The sequence below is a fragment of the Arvicanthis niloticus genome, chromosome 2 (assembly GCF_011762505.2).
Source record: "Arvicanthis niloticus isolate mArvNil1 chromosome 2, mArvNil1.pat.X, whole genome shotgun sequence".
In the NCBI taxonomy this organism is placed as follows: Eukaryota; Metazoa; Chordata; class Mammalia; order Rodentia; family Muridae; genus Arvicanthis; species Arvicanthis niloticus.
The window spans coordinates 101,086,613-101,105,235 of NC_047659.1; the positions used below are offsets into that span (position 1 = coordinate 101,086,613).

Sequence of the window (18,623 nt, forward strand, 5' to 3'; positions counted from 1 at the left end):
TTCTGCCTTCCCCCCCTAGGACTTCGGACAGAGCAAGACCTCTATGTGCGTCTTATTGACTCCATGTCGAAGCAGGTGAGCCAGCCTGCGGCCTGTTGGGGCCCATTTAAGGCTTGGTTTGAGTAAACAACCTTAGCCCCTCTTCATCTCTCCTGTGCCTCTCACTGGTTTAGCTCTCTCAGCTCCCTGCCTATGGCAGAAAGACTGTGCTTTTTCTATTCAGTCTGGAAAACAAAGTATTTCTAAAAAGACCCTGGCTTAAGTCATATTCCTTAACAACCCAATCTTAGACACAGAATCAGGGGTGTGTAGTTTATTGGTGAAGGGGGAGAGTACTTCTCAGGAGAAGAGGAAAGGGAACAGGACAGGAAGAGATGCCCAGCAAGCAGGTAGTCTGAGTCCAGCCCCAGCCCAAGCCACAGGGATCACTGGAATAGAAAGCAGGGGGCAGCGGTTTGTGCCCTCTCTCAGTCAGCCATTGGCTAGGGACCATGCCTAAGGCGAGAGTACACATTACAGGCAATCCCACTGAGAGCAATTCTCCAGAGAAAGTCCTCTAACATCATCACTAACTGCAAAGGGGGATGGGCCCCCCCCGGGGGGGGGGGACGGAAAAGAGACCTGTATGTGGTCCCAGAGCCTGTCCTGCAGACACTCAGCACCTCACTGATAGGCTGGTTCCAGGAAGGAGGCTTGGGGCTGACAAAAGCAGTTCAGAGGGACAAACCTGTTGCATTGAGAGAGGTAGCTCAAGTCAGGGCTTCAGAAACATGCTGGGAGAAGGGGCTTGAATTGAAAAGGGGCCAGATTAGTGGGTCTGGATGAAACATGGCAACTTGCACACTCTTGTTTAGACAAGTGTTTCTAGCAGCCTCAGCTGGTCCTGGTCCCAAAACAGAATAGAATGGCCTGTATCCAGAAAGCTCTCAGTCACCGTGATAGAGGAGGTACACCAAGCAATGGCAGTGGGACTGGGTGGCAATGGGCATGGAGCCTGCAGAGAAAAGGACCTACAAACAGGAAGTCTGGAAGGCCCAGGGGGCAATAGACTAGGAAGCCAGATTTACATTTGGGAAGCCCACTTCTTGTTTAGGACAGGGGGCACTGGGAGACTGGGAAAGAAGGGATCAAGAGTCCAAGGGCAAGATACTCGTGTGCACTTGGGAACTGATAGGGAGGTATGAAGAGGCAGCTTAGTGGCCTGTGTTATTAGTTATCAGGAATTGCTGAGAGGTTCAATATATGTGACTAGAAGCCCACCATAAGCGTGGAACAGCCTGCAAAGAGGTAGATGCTAAGAAGGGGTAAGGGGAGGAGCATGATGCAGGGTAGGACCAGGAGCCTGTCTGCTCCACCAGCAGAGACTCTGCAGACCTGGTGCCCGTCTTGCTACCTAGCCAATGGTCCTATTTGAGGGTAGGAGGCTCTCCTCCACCTGAACAGCTAGGCTTCAAGTTCCTGCTTTGCCCCCACCCCCAACCCCCTGGACTCTTCAGATCAAGGCAAAGGACATGATCTTTCTTGGGGTGGGACCTCTCCTGGTCCTTGGTTTGAAAGACACCAGGGCAGACCCACAGGCTCATTGATGCTTGCCATGGGGACTTGAGAGGAGCCTCCTTCCCCTAGAGCCTGCACACTTCCTCCTCCCCAGGCTATCATCTATGAGGGACAGGACAAGAATCCTGAAATGTGCCGAGTGCTGCTCACCCATGAGATCATGTGCAGGTAAGATGGATGGGCAGTGTCACCCAAGAGGTACCTTGACATTGACATTGTACATCCTTGTCAAGATGGAGCTCAGGTTCCCTGTCAGGCCCAGCTCCTATTTCACAACACCTCCATTTCCCTGGGGAAGCCTAGGCAGGGGGATGGTGAGCTCCCTAGGCACAGCATGGGCAGAAGAGAGGCTCCCTGAGGGCCCATTAGCCTGGCCTGTTTATGTGACTTCTCTAAGTGTTTTTGCAAAAGAAGCCTCCTACTGTTGAAGGAAGCTTAGCTAACAAAGCTCTGGGGAGTAGCTCTCTGGAAAGATGGGCACAGGCTGGGCTGGGATTGGCTAAGAGGCCTGGAGGAGGAAACCTAGGTGCCTAGATGTGAGAATTGCCAGGCAATTCTTTGGTAGATAAATTGGGGGGGAGGGGGGGAAGCACAGCTCTTAGGTCCCCCTTTCCTTACCCTAGAGCATTTCCTGAATATTCCAGTCCTACAGTGCCTCAGAGACAGTTCCTGATAAGTAGAAAAGAAAATAATATTTAAAAGCCTGTAGTTGAGACAGTGGCCACCCTTGGAAGGAAAGAAAAAAAAAAAAAAAGAAAGAAAGCTAGAGAAGGTATCTGCAGTGTGAGCCTTGTCAAGGTCAGGATGCAGCTCACAAACACAGTTTTACTGGTGATCATCCAAGAGACACTGTAGGTGATCCACTGCTTGGTGGCACAAGGCTTTCATGACTAGCATCCCTAGAACTAGGCTGCCAAGGGTCTTGCCAAGCCCCTTCCTAGCTTTCTCCCTCAAGTCCCTAGAAGAGATTCGCCTGCCCATAGGAATTCTACACCCAGATCATCTGAGTCCTCACTAGGGCGCCCAGCACTCCATGCCCACATCCCCCGCCCCCCCCACACTCTCTTTCTTTCACCACTTCTTTCTGTCTTTCTTCATCTTTCCTTCAGCCGGTGTTGTGACCGCAAAAGCTGTGGTAACCGGAATGAGACGCCTTCTGATCCAGTCATTATTGACAGGTACAGGCTTGGGGAGGGGACCTGGATTGAGCCACTAAGCATACAGTGAACAGGTGGGAACAGAGTAGTTCCCTAAGGTGCTATGTGGATGGCTCTGAGACCAGAGAGACTTCATAAGGGATCAAAGAAATAGCAGCCATGGCCCTCTGAGGGAAGTCCTTATGACAAGCTTCCTGGAGCTGTAGTCCCCACCTCCCTTATCAAAGGAGCCAGAGAAGAACAAGGGAATGACAGGGGGCATGGGCAAGAATGGTGAAGAACATCTAAGGAGAGCGTCCAGAGAGTGGAGCTGCTGCGGGCTAGCTGCTGCTCCTCCGCGGTTGGCCGACTCCGCTGAGTGCTAGTGTGCACTGCCACACCTGTCTCACTGTCTAGATTTTGTTATATAAAGAGAGAAGAAAGAGTCAAATGCAGAGGCAGAGAGATGACATTCAAAGATGTCTGCAAGGTCTCAGATCTGGTCACTGGGAGAGGGAGCTCACGAGGAAGAAGATTCGGAGGAGAGAAGGTCTGCAGCAGGGTGAAATATTAGAAGGCTGGTTGTAGCCACACAGTGTTTAGTCAGCTAACGACACGCCTGGATGGGAGGTTTTCAAAGAAGCCGAAGGATACCCTAGAGGAAGAGGAGAGGCTGTGGATACAAACGTGAGTAGCTGAGATTGGTGAAATGAGTGTTGACAGAAGACAGGAGAGTTCTAAGGGCTGGACCCGAGGTGTCCCTTATGCAGATGTCGTGGAGATGTAGAACCAGCCACGGAGAATGGATAGAAGCTGTCAGAGTGAGGTAAGAGTGATGTCAGGGCGGTGCTGTGTCCTGGATCAGAAAAGACCCCATGGACTGGGCAGTAGACAACAGCAGCAAACGCTGCTCACCGCCCCGTCATTAGATTTTGCCGTGTCAAAGATACCGATGACCTCAACAGGAGTTTGTCAGTGGAGTTGAGGTGCACTGACAAGTCCTTGCACAACTCTGGGGACTAACCTAACTGGGGCAGCAAGCGAGTAAAAGAAGGACACACAGAAAAGCTGGGCTTAATGGTCTGGGCTCAGTCTGATAGAGGAGACTCAGTGTGTTCATAATATACAATTCAACAAGGGGGTGGGGTTACTGCACACAGCTGAACAAGGAGCTGGGGTTGTAACATACAAATGAACAAGAAGGCGAGCTTAGCTAACCTCAGTAGGAGCAATCTCTGTGGGGGAGCAGTCTTCAATGAACATTAGGCAGTGGGAGTGGTGGTGGGGCCTCTGTAACACACTGTCAGCATTTGAACTCAGACCCAAGGAAGGCTTTTTTTTTTTTTTTTTAATCCCTGTGAGCCTTACCTGGGAAAGGCTCTGCCACTCCTGTGGGACTGAGCTACTGGGGTCCCGATGTGCCCATGTCCATGTCGGAAATACACATTTAGCCAAGATGTCACTCATTCCCTACAGTGCAAAGAGAATGGAATTGGAGAGTTCAGAAACAGGTGCAGAGTAACCCTGAAGGGGTCAGAGAGAGAAGCAGGGTGGTTGGAGCACTACAGGTAAGGACAAGAGAAAGTGTGGTATGTTGAGAGACCTCACAATGCTAGGAAGAGAAGGGGGTTTCTATGGTAGTGTCCTGCAGTTTGCATAGTGCACAGGTTGATGCGGTGGTTTTACAGGGGGACTCAGACCATTGGTCCAGGGAAGCAATGGAGAAGACAGAGAAGATGAAGTGAGTTAGTGCAGGAGCTTGCTGCTTGCTTTTGGGGGTTATTTTATGATTGCTTTGTTTTCTCAGTGAAGAAGGAAGGATGAAGATAAGGTTGAAGATGGAGAGGGAGACACTAGGGGGATAAAATGGTTGTCTAGGAGAGTGAACAATTTTGGGGAAATCTCACATAATTGCTAAAGCAACACTCGGGCCTGTCTGAGGTCTGTGGTCATAAACTTAGTGAGAACTTTCTCTGACGTTCTCTCAGGCAATACAGGTGTGGGTGCAGGGTGACTGTGTAAGCCAAGGAAAGGGCTTGCCAGCTGAGCAAGATGAAAGCTGGGTGGTAAGAAAGCTAAAGGTGCGTGCAAAATGGCATTACAGAGATGAGATGGGACATGCTGACTGAGGAGGGGCTTTGGGAGAGGGAACAGAGGTTCTGATGGGATTGAAGACTAGTCAAAGATAAGTGAGTAGGCAGGAGTTAGGCTGGAAGTCAGAAGGGGGCTGGAGGGTGGAGCACCTATAGATGGGAGTGTTTTACGGTTGAATTTATTAGCAACAGGTGGCCAGCAAAGTGGGAGTGGGGGATGGGAGCGGGGAAGCAATGTCAACAAAGGATGAAAGTGCTCAAGAAATGGGGTGGAGAGAGTATCAGAAGAAATCTGTATTGCAATGGCTACCCTACTTCGCCTGTCTCTGTCAGGGGCCAAGCAGTGGTCTTCCAGTGACTTCCATTTCTCTTCGTAAGGCTGAGCATACCCTCGTGTTTCTATTAATGGTCTGTTCATGTTTTGTGCTGATTTTTCTCTAAGAGTTGGTGTTTCCTAGTGATGTATCTGAAGGAAATTAGTCCTTTGTTATGTTTGTCCCTATTGGCTCTATTTGGCTGTTGTCTTTGAACTGTGCTTGTGGTGCGCTTTGTCCAGTCTTATTGTTACATTTAGAAAGGCTTTTATCCGAACGTTATTTTATTTTATCCTGGAGATGCTGAGGATGAACCAGAGGTCTCCTGGATACTACTGAGGTTCTCCACTGCTGAGCTGCACCTCATCTCTGAGATTACCTTTAGAGTTTATCCTATGGGGTTGGAGAGATGTCTCTGTGGTTAAGAGCACTCGGAGGCCTGGGTTCAGTTCCCAGCACCCACACGATGGTTTACTACCATCAATAACTCCAGTTTCAGGGGATCCAACACCTTCTGTCACTGGGCACACACGTGGTACATACATACATGCAGGCAAACACTTACATAAAGTGATTTTTTAAAGAAAAATATTATATCCTATATGATACATACAAAAAATAAAATGAAAACCACTAAACATAATAACCAGTATATACCCGTGAATATACTGATAGATGAGTGGAACATTAAAAAAACAATATCATTGAATGACAGGGGTGGGGATGCTCACGAGACAGACACAGAAAGATGTCCCATAGAGTTAGGGCTACATAGAGACCCAGCCTCAAAACAGCAACAACAAAAGTCCCCCCTGGGACTGGGTGTGGTAGAACATACTTATAATCCCAGTAGTTGGAACACATTCATAGGACTGTTAGAGACCATAACTAGGAGGCTCCACTAAACAAAAATAAACAAAACTGAAAACCTCACTGCACCTGTTTCATACCATTATCTAGTCCTCACGTGAAGATAAGTGTGGCTTCATTATTTCTAAATTATGTTATCGCAGACTGTATAATCACTAAATAATATGTTGTGTAGTGGGAGTTGTGTTCATCGTTGTTGTTTGTTTGTATTGCTCTTGTTTTGAGACAAGGTCTTACTGTGTAGCTCTGGCTGGCCTGGAACTAGATATGTAGACTAGGCTGGCTTTGAACTCATAGAGATCTGTCTGTCTCTGCCTTCCAAGTGCTTGGATTTAAGGCATGGGCTACCATGTCTGGCTTCTATTTTTCTTTGTCAATTATTTGGGTTCTTGTTTTGTTCTTTGCTTGTTTGTTTATTTATTATTTTTGAGACACTGAGTAGCCCAGGCTGCTGTTGAACTTGTGATCCTCTTGCCTCCTCCCTAGTACAACACTGGGGCAGTGGGTGTTTGTCACACACAGTTCCCATTTGATTTTAGTGACCCCTTAGTGTTTTCATCACTATAGATTGATGACGATGATGATGTAGCAAAAGTATATAAGGCAAGTCCTTCACTTTCCCTAATTTTTTTTTCAAGAAAATATTGGACATTTGGGCCTTTTGTGTTTTCATACAAATTTTAGAATCTGCTTGAACAAATTCTCATATCAATACACACACACCACTTAGTATATAATATCTTTTGAGTAATATTATAATAAATACAGTCTATTTGTCCACTTTACAGGCACTTTTAATGCCTTTCAGTAAGGTTGTATAACTCTTCAAAGCCACCACATATGGTTACTGATTTCACTCATTTATTCAATAGTTGTGAAACAGCACTGTGTACCAGGCCCTGGGTAGGTAGCGTATATACTAGATTCTGATACTAGGTAGACAAGGAGCTCAAGATGAGGTAACTAAGGAAAACTGCAGCTGTTCTGTGGCTACTGTGTCTCCTTCCGGTCAGAATGCCTTTGTGGTTAAATATCCTTGAAAATGCAGTTAAGTTGTTCAAGCTATGTCAGAAATTCAGGTGAGAGAGGGCATTCTCCCACACATGTGCATTCACAGAGGGCCTGTGTTCTCAAAAGACCTGACATCATTCTAATACTACTTGCACTGCGGTCTTTTAAAAAGCATGTGGGTGTTTTGCCTGGGTGTATGTATGTGCATAAGGTTCAAGCCTGGTGCTAGAGGAGGTCAGGAGAGGGCACTGGATCCTCTGGAACCAGGGTCACAGATGCTCATGGGCTGCCATGTGGTGCTTGGAACCAAACCTGGGTCTTCTGTAAGAGCGACAAGAGCTCTTCACCTCTGAGCCATCTCTCCAGCCCTGAACTGTGCTTTTGATATCCCCATTTATCTAGAGGAGTTTTCTAGAGGAGCATAGGAACAAACACTCTAAAAGGGAGATCTGGTCTACCTTGATTTGTGAGGAAAAGAGCTACCTTGTGAATCTGCTGCCTAACCTCATAAATACTCACGAACACCCTTTTAAGGTTTAAATGCAGAACCTCCTAGACTGCTCCCTGCCTGGAGGCCGTCCACTACAGTCTCTTTTTGGAGTATTTATTTTGCTTACTTTGTTAAATAAACTTCTGCTTCAATTGTCTATGTCTCTTGACTGAATTCTTTCCTTCAAGAAGACAAGACCCCCCCCCCCCAGAAGAGTTTTAGGCCTTATATATGAAATAATAAATAAGACAGACAAGAATACTTGTCCTCCTGGAAGGAGAGAGCCCAGGGAGTTAGATAATAATAAGTGTTCAAAAAAAATGTTGGTTATTTTGGCTTGTTGTGTTCTCGTGTAAATTTTAGACCCTACTTATATAAAGTTGAAGTCTTTTGGAGGAAATGGAGAAATGGGGACAAGTAAAAACAATTATGATGGAGATGTGCAATTTTAAATGGAGTGGTCACAGGAGACTCAACTGGGAGGTGGCATTTGAGGAAGGACTTGAAGAGATAAAGGAATGAGCCACTCAGACAAACATACCTTCTCACGACCTATATATTTTATATCCATTGTAAGTGATACCTTTAATTTTTCTTTATTATTGAGAAATCCATACACATGTGCAATGAAATAAGATCATACCTACTCCCGAGTTCCCCAGCCCATCTCATCACACCCACCTGAATCCCCTCAACACTCCACAACTTCATGTCTTTTTTTTAAACAGCTCACTGACATGTTCAGGGGTTTAGGTCATGCACTGGAACATGGGAATCACACCAGTGACTACATCATCAAAAAAACAGTGATTCTCCTTCTTCCAGCAATGGTCAACTTCAAGTAGCTTCTCAGAAAGGAGTGGAGCCTGGAGATCATTTACCCTATCTATGTTAGGATTTGGGGGGTGGCTTGATATTGTGTGGGTAGCTGTAGCTACCATGAGTTCATGATAACAGTGGCTGTATCCTATCCAAAAAACAGCATTAGCCCCATCCTCTGGCTCTTGCATTCTCTCTGCCTTCTACAGAGTATTCAGTCTCTTATTCTCAGCACTCTGACCAGTTGTGCTGCACTGAATGGTGCCCACTGCAAAAACGTAGCTTCTGACCAAGGCTGAGAGCAGCCCATGTCTATGAGGATAAATGTAAATAAATATATGGAAGGCATTTTGAAAGTATGACCAGTTAGCAAAACAATAACAAGTTCTACCCTAGAGCCCATGAGCTACCCAGCCATGGACTTTTACAACTTTTGTTTTGAAATTTTATGTGCATAGATGTTTTCCCTGTATGATGTGTGTGCCTGCGCGCGTGCGCACGAGCACACACACACACACACCACACACACACACACCAGTGTTTGATGTGTGTGGAGGTCAAATGATTGTGAGCTACCATGTGGGTGCCAGGAACCAAAGCTGGGTCCTCTGGAAGAGCAGCCAATGCTCGTAACTGATGAGTCATCTCTCTAGTGTCACCCTTGGACTCTTGACCAAGTGTGAAATTCCCACTATGCCTATGTATCATGTCTTGATAATCAACCAATTTTCACTTTTTGCTTTGCTTTTCTGTGCATATGCTGTTTTATTCAAATGGCCATTTTAACTCTCCAAGCCTTTTACATGTGACTTCTTGTATTGTTGCACTGTTTAGGACTACAAGGATAGCCTTGAGTGGGTGTGGTGGAGCACATCTTTAATCTCAGCACTCGGGAAGCAGAGGCAGGCAGAATTCTACAAGTTTGAGGTCACCCTGGTCTATATAACAGTTCCAAGACAACCTGTCAAAAAACAAGCAGCCAAGCACTACAAAGAGTGTTATTTTGTTGTTTGCTTATTTTTACTGTGTTTTTTTTTCAAAACAGGGTTTTCTGTGTAGCTCTAGCTGTCCTTGAACTCACTTTGTAAACCAGGCTGTCCTTGAAGTCACAGAAATTCATCTGTCTCTGCCTCACAAGTGCTAGGATTAAAGGTGTTTGCTGGCTGCTTTATTGTTGTTTTTTTTTTTAGACCAGGCCTTCCCATATAACCTAGGCTAGCCTCAAACTTGTGCTCTTCCAGCCTCAGTCTCCCAAGTCCTGAGAGTATAAGAGTAAGTTGCCGTGCATGGTTTGTACAGGGCATTCTTGTTTTGTTTTGAAATAGTGTCTCACAGTGTAGCCTTGGCTACTTGGCATGTAGACAAATATTCTTTATCTGGTTGGTTGGGTTGTTTTTCCTTCTTCCCAGGACTCACTCCCCATTCCTCCTTTTACTTTTTGTTTTGAAACAGGGTCTCACTAAATTTCTCACACTGGCTTTGGTCTCGTTCTGTATCTCAGTCAGGCCTTAAACTTGTGATCCTCCTGCCTCCACCTCCCAAGTACTTAGGATTAAAGCACCACTAGGTCCGGTTTGATTTGAAAGAAAACATTGCCAGGGTCCCACTGCTGTAGTACCAAGTGGTACACATCTGCGGTTCTGGCAACTGGGAGGAGGATCAGCAGTTCAGGTCTATCTTTGGCTACATAGCAAGTTCAAGGTTACCCTGTACCGAATAAGACCTCTCTCAAAATAACAACATTAAAGAATGTTAACTCCAGCTACCTATCTGACCATGTTTCATTGAGTTAAGAAAGGTGGTTTTCCATTTTAATCATGAAGGGATGTTGAATTTAAAATGTTGCTTTTCTCTGCATGTGTTGGTAGCTTTTCCCCTTTAATCTGCTTATCTATTAATGTGCTGAATTACATTAACGGGCTTTTGTGGGTTTTTAAAAATTGTGTGCACACATATGGAAGTTAGAGGTCAAGGTTGATGTCTTTCTTCATCTCTTCCACCTTCCCTTTTGAGATAGTCTCTCACCAAGCCTGATGTGCACAGATTGGCTGGCCAGTGAGTTCCAGGGATCTCTGCCTGTCTCCTTCCCCCAGCAGGTTACAGATGTCCATGATCTATGGCCTTTGTACATGATGCTGGGGATCAAATTCAGGTCTCATGCTTGTTGCTTGTGCTCCATGTACTTTACCAACTGGGCATCTCCCTAGCTCAGCCAATGAAGTTTAATACAGAGTGGGTCCTGGTGTAGGGAGCCTATGAGGATTTGCCGTCTTCCTCTGCTGTGCTACCTGCTCTGCCAATCATGTGTTCAACGTGCTTGCTTTTATGTTCATCTGTGTTAGGTAAATTTCATATAATTTGCTTTTTATTGTGTGTTTTGGACCCATGATTTGCCAGCCTGAAATAATTACAATTGCTCTGGTCTCTTTCTTACTGTTTGCTGAATGAGTTTGGATTTGTTCTGTGAAATTTTGTTAGAGTTTGTCTCAAGTTTGATTCTCTATTTTCACTGGTCAGAACACCACCTAGGCTTTCTGTTTCCTTTTCCTGAGCCCAGGACCCCGTGCATACCAGGGAAGTGCTCTGTCACCGAGCTGCACCCCAAACCTCTCTCTCTGTTTTGATGAGCTTCCATTTAAGGAATCTGGGCATTGTGCCTGTTTTCAAATTTGTTTCCATAAAATTGTTCATAATATTCTTTTAAACATTTTCTTGGCTGAGTATGGAGCTGCATGCCTTTCATCCCAGCACTCTGGAGACAGGCAGGTGGATCTCTGTGAGTTCAAGGCCAGCCTAGTCGACATAGGGACTTCCAAGACAGCCAGAGCTATATAATAGAAAGACCCTGTCTCAAAAACAAAACAAAACCATAAAGAAAGAAAGAAATCTCTGCTGGTTTTGCCTATGAGCCTTTCCTCTTTCTAATATGTTGGTGTCATGTCTTTGTCCTTAAGTTTTGCTGAAAACAACAACTTTTTTTTTTTTTTTTTTTTTTTTTTTTTTTTTTTTTTTGGTTTTTCGAGACAGGGTTTCTCTGTATAGCCCTGGCTGTCCTGGAACTCACTCTGTAGACCAGGCTGGCCTCAAACTCAGAAATCTGCCTGCCTCTGCCTCCCAAGTGCTGGGATTAAAGGTGTGCGCCACCCCTGCCCAGCAAAAACAACATTTTTATTGTGTGCTTGTTATTTCTTGTTTATTTGTTTGAGGCAGGGTTTTGGTATGCAGCCCTGGCTTTCCTGATCCTTACTCTGTAGCCCAGGCTGGTCTTAAATTTGTAGCCATACTCCTGCCTCAGCTTCATGAATTCTGGGATTATAGAAGTACATTCCATGCCCCACCCCCATACTTCTGCTATTTTTTTTTCTTTTTTACGCTATTTTTATTGATCCTGTAGGCTGTGTTCTCCTGGGGTTCTCAATCCCACTGGCTTCTACACTCCTTCCTCCCCCTCTTCTGCGGGGTTTCCTAAACTCTGCCTAATGTTTGGCTGTGGGGCTCAGGGTTCTCTTGGGCTCACAGAGACTGAAGCGGCAACTACAGAGCCTGCATAGGTCTGCACTAGGTCCTCCTCATACATGCTGTGGTTATTTATCTTGGTGTTCTTGTGAGACTCCTAATAGTGGGAGTGGGGGTGTCTCTGAATTTTTTTGCCTGCTCACGGGACCTTTTTCCTCGTACTGGGTTGCCTTGTCCAGCCTTAAAATGAGGGTTTCTGCTTAATTTTATTGCATCTTGTTTGATTGGTATCCCTGGGAGGCCTGATATTTTCTGAAGGGAGAGCAGTGGATCTGGGGGAGAGGGGAGGTGGAGAGGGGCGGAGAAGAGGGTGAGAGGGGAGACTATAGTTGGGATGTATTGTATGAGAGAAGAATAAAGAAAAAGTATTTTTAAAATTGTTCTATTTAGTTTTAATTTTCGTTTTTTGTGTATTTTGCCTGCATGTGTGTTTGTTCATCATGCATGAGCCTGCTGGCTGTGGAGGCCAGAAGAGAACTCCATATCCCCTGAAACTGGAGTTGCAGGCAGTTGTTAGTTGTCATGTGCGTGCTGGGAATTGAACCTGGGTCCTCTGGAAGAACAGCCAGTGCTCTTAACTAACGGGCCTTTTCCCTAGCCCCTTATTGTTTCTACAAAGCTGTTAGCCCTGTGAATCTTCTAATGGATATCGCTTTGCAGAGTGCTGATTTCTGCTTCATTGGGCTTGCTTTTTTATTCTTTTCCAGATTCTTAAATTGGGTGCTTGTTAATTTTTACCTTTTTCTTTATTGTTTATTTGTTTGTTTGTTTGTTTGTTTGTTTTTGGTTTTTCGAGACAGGATAAGCCTGGCTGTCCTGGAACTCACTCTGTAGACCAGGCTGGCCTCGAACTCAGAAATCCACCTGCCTCTGCCTCCCAAGTGCTGGGATTAAAGGCGTGCGCCACCACTTCCTGGCACAACTATTTCTTATTTAAAACTATGCCATTTTCCTAAAATACCTTTAGAGGCTGGGGAGATAGAGCCACTGAACCTGGATCAGTGCTAAGTATTGTTAAAGTTTTGTTATGATTTCCCTTTTATTACAGAGAAATTGGAAGTAGGCTTCCTTATTCTTTATTTTAAAAACAGCTTTCCTTAAAAAGAATGAACAATAAAATGCATATGTAGTATTCAACTCACCAAGTACAACACACATCTGTAATCCCAGCACTCAGGAGGCTGAGGCAGGAGAATTGCCTCAAGTTCAAAGCCAGTCTAGGAGCACAATATGTGCTCTTTTTTGTCTACTTTATTTTACCTGCCTCAGGGTTTTGAGATTTCTCCATGTTGTGGCATGTACCAGCAGGTCAAGGTCTTTGTATTGTTGAGTCATATTCCATCCTATCAATTTGACAAAATATTTGTTGACTCTTCATTTGGAAGACTTTTGAGTTGTTTTCCAGTTTGAGGATATCATTGCCAAAAAAATTTCATAAACATTCACATACATGCAGCCCTTTATATGGACAAACATTTTTGTTCCTCTGGGGGAGGGGGAATGTCTAAAAGCGGAATGGGTGTCCCGTGGCACATGTGTGTTAGTGTCGTAAGCCACAGTCTGCGTCTGCAGCGTGTGAGCCATTTCACATTCCTATCGTCGTGTTTGAATATCACTGTTCCTCTCTGCATTCCCATTAACACTTAGAAGGTCTAGTTTAGTTTTAGCTGTTCTAACAGGTATGTAGTAGACTCTCATTGTGCTTGTAACTTGTGTGTCCCTAAGTGCTGATGACACCCATCTCTTCATGGGTTTCCTCATCATCCCACCGTGTCTGCTAAGTTGCTGCTCATATTCTCGACACGACACTTCTTTTTGTCTGGGTAGATTCTCAGTATGGAGTCAGGGCAGTTCTCCATCTGCTGTAGATGCTGGTGCTTCATCAGATAGACCCTTGGCAGATGTTTCCTCTCAGTCAGTGTGTATGTCTTTAATCTCATAGCAATGACCTGTGAGGAACAGACGCTGTATTTACTTGGAGGAAGTATAATACATGTTTACCTTTTTCTTCTGTGGCTTGTGCGTTTGCTGTCCTAGCTGAGATCCTCCATATTTTATAGGTTTGTGTTTTATGTATAAGTTCATGATCCATTTAAGTTAGTTTTTAAAGATGTATTTATTTATTTTGTATGTGTATGATGTGTTTGTTTTGACTGCATATATATATATATATATATATATATATATATATATATATATACCACACGCATGCCTAGTTCCCAAAGAGATCAGAAAAAGACATCAGATCTCCTGAAACTGAAGTTACAGATGGTTGTGAGCTGCCACACGAGTGCTGGGAAACAGACCTGGGTCCACAGCAGTGGCAGCCAGTGCTCTCACTACCAAGCCATCTCTCTGGCCCCAGGCTAGTCCTTATGTGCCGGGGATAGAATCCAGGACACTGCATGCTAGGCATGTGCTCTACCACTGAGCTACATCCCAGCCCCTGAGGAAAATTTGTAGAGGATGGGAGGTCTTGGTTCAAAGTGGTTTTGATAGGTTGATGGGGGGCGGGGTCAGGGTTTTTTCTTTTCTTTCCTTTGTTTTTCTTTTTGTTGTTGGATTCTCACCCGGGAGATACTCAGTTATCACAGCACTCCCTGCTTAAAAGACTCCTTGCTCTGTTACATTGCCTTTGCTCTCTATTTTGTCTTATTTCTGGACTCATGCGTGCCCTAGTGACCCATTAACATTCACCTTTATGCCAGTATCACACTGTTTTGATTACTGCTGCTTTATTATTTTTGTCCTTTGAGACAAGGACTCACTACATAGCCCTGGCTGACCTGAAATTCACATGTACACAAGGCTGGCCTGTTTTTGTCTCCACAAGTGTGAGCCACCATCCCTGCCATATAACACACACACACACACACACACACACACACACACACACACACACACACACACAACTTACTTGATCATCTATTTATTTTTGAGATAGAGTCTCATGAATTACAGGCTAGCTTTGAATTCCCTGTGGACCTAAAGAGGACTCTGAACTCCTTCCTCTACCTCACAAGTGCTGGGATCACAGGTGTACACTACCACACCTGCCACACACTGTTTCATACAGTGTTGAGGATCAAATCCAGGGTGCCCTGCCTGCCAGGCAAGCACTGTGACAACTGAGCTCCGTCCCCAGCCCATAATCCTTGTAACTGCGGAGTATAAGTTCTCCAACTTTGTCCTTCATATATTTTAAAATAATTTCTGTTACATTATTTAGGTATGCTCACACACACTCACAAGCCATGGTGTACTTACGGAAGTCAAACACCTTGTGGGAATCAGTTCTCTCCTATCAAGTCATTAACCTGCTTTTTAGCAAGCCCCTTACCCACTGAACCGTCTTGCCAGCGTTCCCGCTTGCTTGGCTAGTCTTCATTCTTTGCATTTCTGTATGAACTTGTGAATCTGTTTACCAATTAAAACTACTTTTTTAGTGTGCCTCTGGCTTGCACATTTACCAACAAAGCCAACTTCACAGTCCTGGGGTCTCTCTCTGTCGCTCTCTCTGTCTCTCTCTCTCTCGCTCTCTCTCTCTCTCTCTCTCCCTCTTCCTCCTCCTCCTCCTTCACTCCCCCTTCCCTCTCCTTCTCCCTCTCCCTTCATTCCTCTCTCCCTCCCTCCCTCCCTAAGAGAAAAAGGCCCAGTGGTTTGATTGAAATTACATTGGATTTCTGGATCAGTTGGGGAAAATGCAACTATGTTGACAATGAGAGTTTGCTAGTGTACCTGCAGCCGTGCTTCCTCATTCATTTAAATTCCTTTACTCTCAGCAATATTTGCAGTTCTCAGCATAGATATTTTACATCTGTTGCTTAGATTTGCTTCTACTTTCTTATTTTTATGTACTATGAATATTACTTTCTGGTTGTTCTAAGTACAAACTATTTTTTTCTATTGATTTAATAAACCTGCAGCCTTACCAAACTTGCACATTGAGTTCTAGTAGCCTTTAAAAGAAGAAGTTCATCTGATTTCTACATAGACGATACTTCCATTTGAAAATAAAGTCAATTTATTGCTTTTTGATGTAGATACCTTTGGCCTATCTTTCTTGTCTGAGTCTTCTGACTCTATTTCCTAAAATAAAGCCGTGGTGACTGTGAGTGAGCCTTGGTCTTGGGTGGCTAACATTTAGAATTTTACCCATGTAGAGTACATTAGTTGTAGTTCCTCACACATGCCCTTTATCAAGTCGAAGGGGTCCCGCTATTGTTAGTGACTGAACGTTTTTATGAAGAATGGATGCTGGGTCCGCGAGATGACTCAGCAGGTAAGAGTGTCTGCTACTAAGTTCAACTGCCTGAGTTTGATCTCTGGAACATCCTGAGTTTGGTCTCTGGAACCTGTTTGGTGGAAGGAGAGAACCAACTGACTTCTACAAGTTGTCCTCTACCCTCTGTATGTGCTCTGTGACATGCACACACACCCATCTAAAATAAAAAAACGAGACGAGAAAAAGGTGCGATAGGACTGTGCATGGTGCCACACACCTGTGACCTTACCACCCAGGGACAGAGGTAGCAAGGTTCCTGGCAAGTCTGGGACCATCCTGGTCTACAAGCCAGCAAGGGCATATCGAGGTTCTCTTTTAAAAAGATTAAAAAAAAAATACAGATGGATACTAGATTTTGCCAAATGCCTTTTAAATGCATCTATTAAAATGATCATACTTTTTAAGATAAATATTATATCTATGTATATGTGCCTACTTGAATTTATATATAGTATATATGTGCAGGTGACCAAGGAGGCCAGAGGGCATCAGATCCTCTGGAACTGGAGTTAGAGGGAGTTGTTAAGCACCTGGTATGGATTATGGATGCTAGGATCTGAACCTAGGTCCTCTGAAAGAGCAATAACATGCTTTTAACCTCTGAGCCATCTCTTCAGCCCCAATCATATATTTACATTTTCCTTTATTATACCTAACTACATTAGATGGTTTTCTAATATTAGGACTAATCCCATATTTTGTCCAATAAACTCTACTTGTATTATGGAAATATGTATCCTATTTTAATATGCTGTTGGATTCAATTTAATAAAAATTTTGTTTAGAATATTTAACTTAATTTAAAACTTCTTAGCATTTATTTTTATTTATGCGTTTGTGTGTCTGTGAATGCCCCATTTGTGAGTACCCATGGAGACCAGAAGAGGGCGTTATATTCCCCCAGAGTGGAAGTTACAGGTGGTTATGAGAACCAGACTTGGGTTCTAGGAATTAACTCAAATCCCATGAAGGAGCAGCAAGTACTCTTAACAGTGGAGGTATCTCTAAAATCCCATCAAGTTGTTAGCTTCTTTATTTTGAAATGGTCTCATGTAGACCAGGCTGGCCATGAACTCTTTATGTAACCAAGGATGAACTTCAACTCCCAATCATCCCACCTTCTCCCCTGTGCTGGGTTAACAGGTGTCTGCCACCAAGCCCAGACAATGTGGTGTTTGGGATTGAACCCAGGGTTTCATGCTTGCAAAGCAAGTGCTCTGCCAACTGAGCTACATCCCCAGCCCTGCTTATAGTTTTACATCTGTCTTCATGATCAACACTTACAGTTTTTCCTGTAATTTATTTGCTTGTTGTTAGTATCGGGGTAATATTTAATATGCTATGAATATTTGATATCTCTGGGGCTAGATGGGAAGCATTTCTCCTCTTTGGTTTTTAAAAACAAATTTTGCACTTATTAATGTGTATGTGCATGCACTGTGTGTGTGTGTGCACATGCATGTGTGCATATGTGTGTGTATTCATGTGTGCATGCAACTGTGCAGAAATAGAAGCCAGAGAATAACCTGTGGGAGCCAGTTCTTTCCATTTACCATGTGGGTGCCAGGGATCAAATTCTGATTGTTAGATTTGACAGTAAGTATCTTTACCTGCTGAGCTATCTTGCAAGCTCTTTGATTTTTGAAAGAATTTGTGTAGAGTTGATATTACTTATTCTGTAAGTATTTGACAAAACTCACCAGTTTACCACCTCGCCTGAAGTTGTCTTTATTCTAATTGGCATAAGGACTTATCTTTTTGTTGGAGTTGAGATGTATCAGTTGGTGATTGCTGAAGCCCCAGGAACCTGAGTTTGATCTGCAGCATCCATGTAAAACAAACAAGTAACAACAACCACCAGGTCATGATGGCACAAGCTTGCAACTCCATCACTAGAGAAGCAAAGACAAGGGATTCTAGGTTCTGTGGCCAGTCCAGCTAGCAGAACCAGTGAGCTCCAAATTCCAGTAAGAGATCCTCAAAAAATAAAGTAGTGAGTGGTTAAGGCACACATCTGCGCAGCTGTTAGCCTGCTGTCTTAGTTACTGTTCTATTACTGTGTCAGAGCACCTTGACCAAGGCAATTTATAAAAGACAATGCTCTGTTGGGCTTATGGTTTCAGAGGGTTAGAGTCCATGATAGAGAGTATGGTGGCGGAACGGCTGAGAGTTCACAGGGCCACACCTTCTAACCCTTCCCAAACAGTTCTAAAAAGCATATGAGCCTATGTGGGGAGTGTTCTCATTCAAACCACATTCCACTTCCGGGCTCCTGTAGGCTCATGACTGTATCATAATCCAAAATGCATTTAGTTCAACGTCCAAAGTCCCCATTATTCCTCAGTCTCAACCCTGCTTTAACATCCAAAATTCAAATCTCTTCTGAGACTAAAGGCAATCTCTTAATTGTGACCCTCTGTAAAATTTAAAAAACATTTTTAAACTTCCAGCAGAAACAGCACAGAATGTACATTACTATTGTAAAAGGGAGAAATCAAAATAGTGAGGACGTACTGGACCAAAGCAAGACCA

The 18,623-nt window shown here is 44.2% G+C and overlaps 1 protein-coding gene across 10 annotated transcripts in view; it reads left to right on the plus strand.

Annotated features, from left to right (window-relative positions):
* The window catches only part of Ebf4 (EBF family member 4), a 73,077-nt gene that overhangs the window by 12,273 nt on the left and 42,181 nt on the right, over nt 1-18,623 (plus strand). For all 10 annotated transcript variants that reach the window (XR_013108803.1, XR_013108804.1, XM_076929747.1 and 7 more), the window contains 3 exons: nt 20-75; nt 1,652-1,725; nt 2,667-2,735. Coding sequence is in view for 8 of the 10 variants with exons in the window: in XM_076929747.1 (XP_076785862.1) it covers nt 20-75; nt 1,652-1,725; nt 2,667-2,735 (199 nt within the window). In the remaining 2 variants the exon portion in view is untranslated. The remainder of the gene's footprint in view (nt 1-19; nt 76-1,651; nt 1,726-2,666; nt 2,736-18,623) is intronic.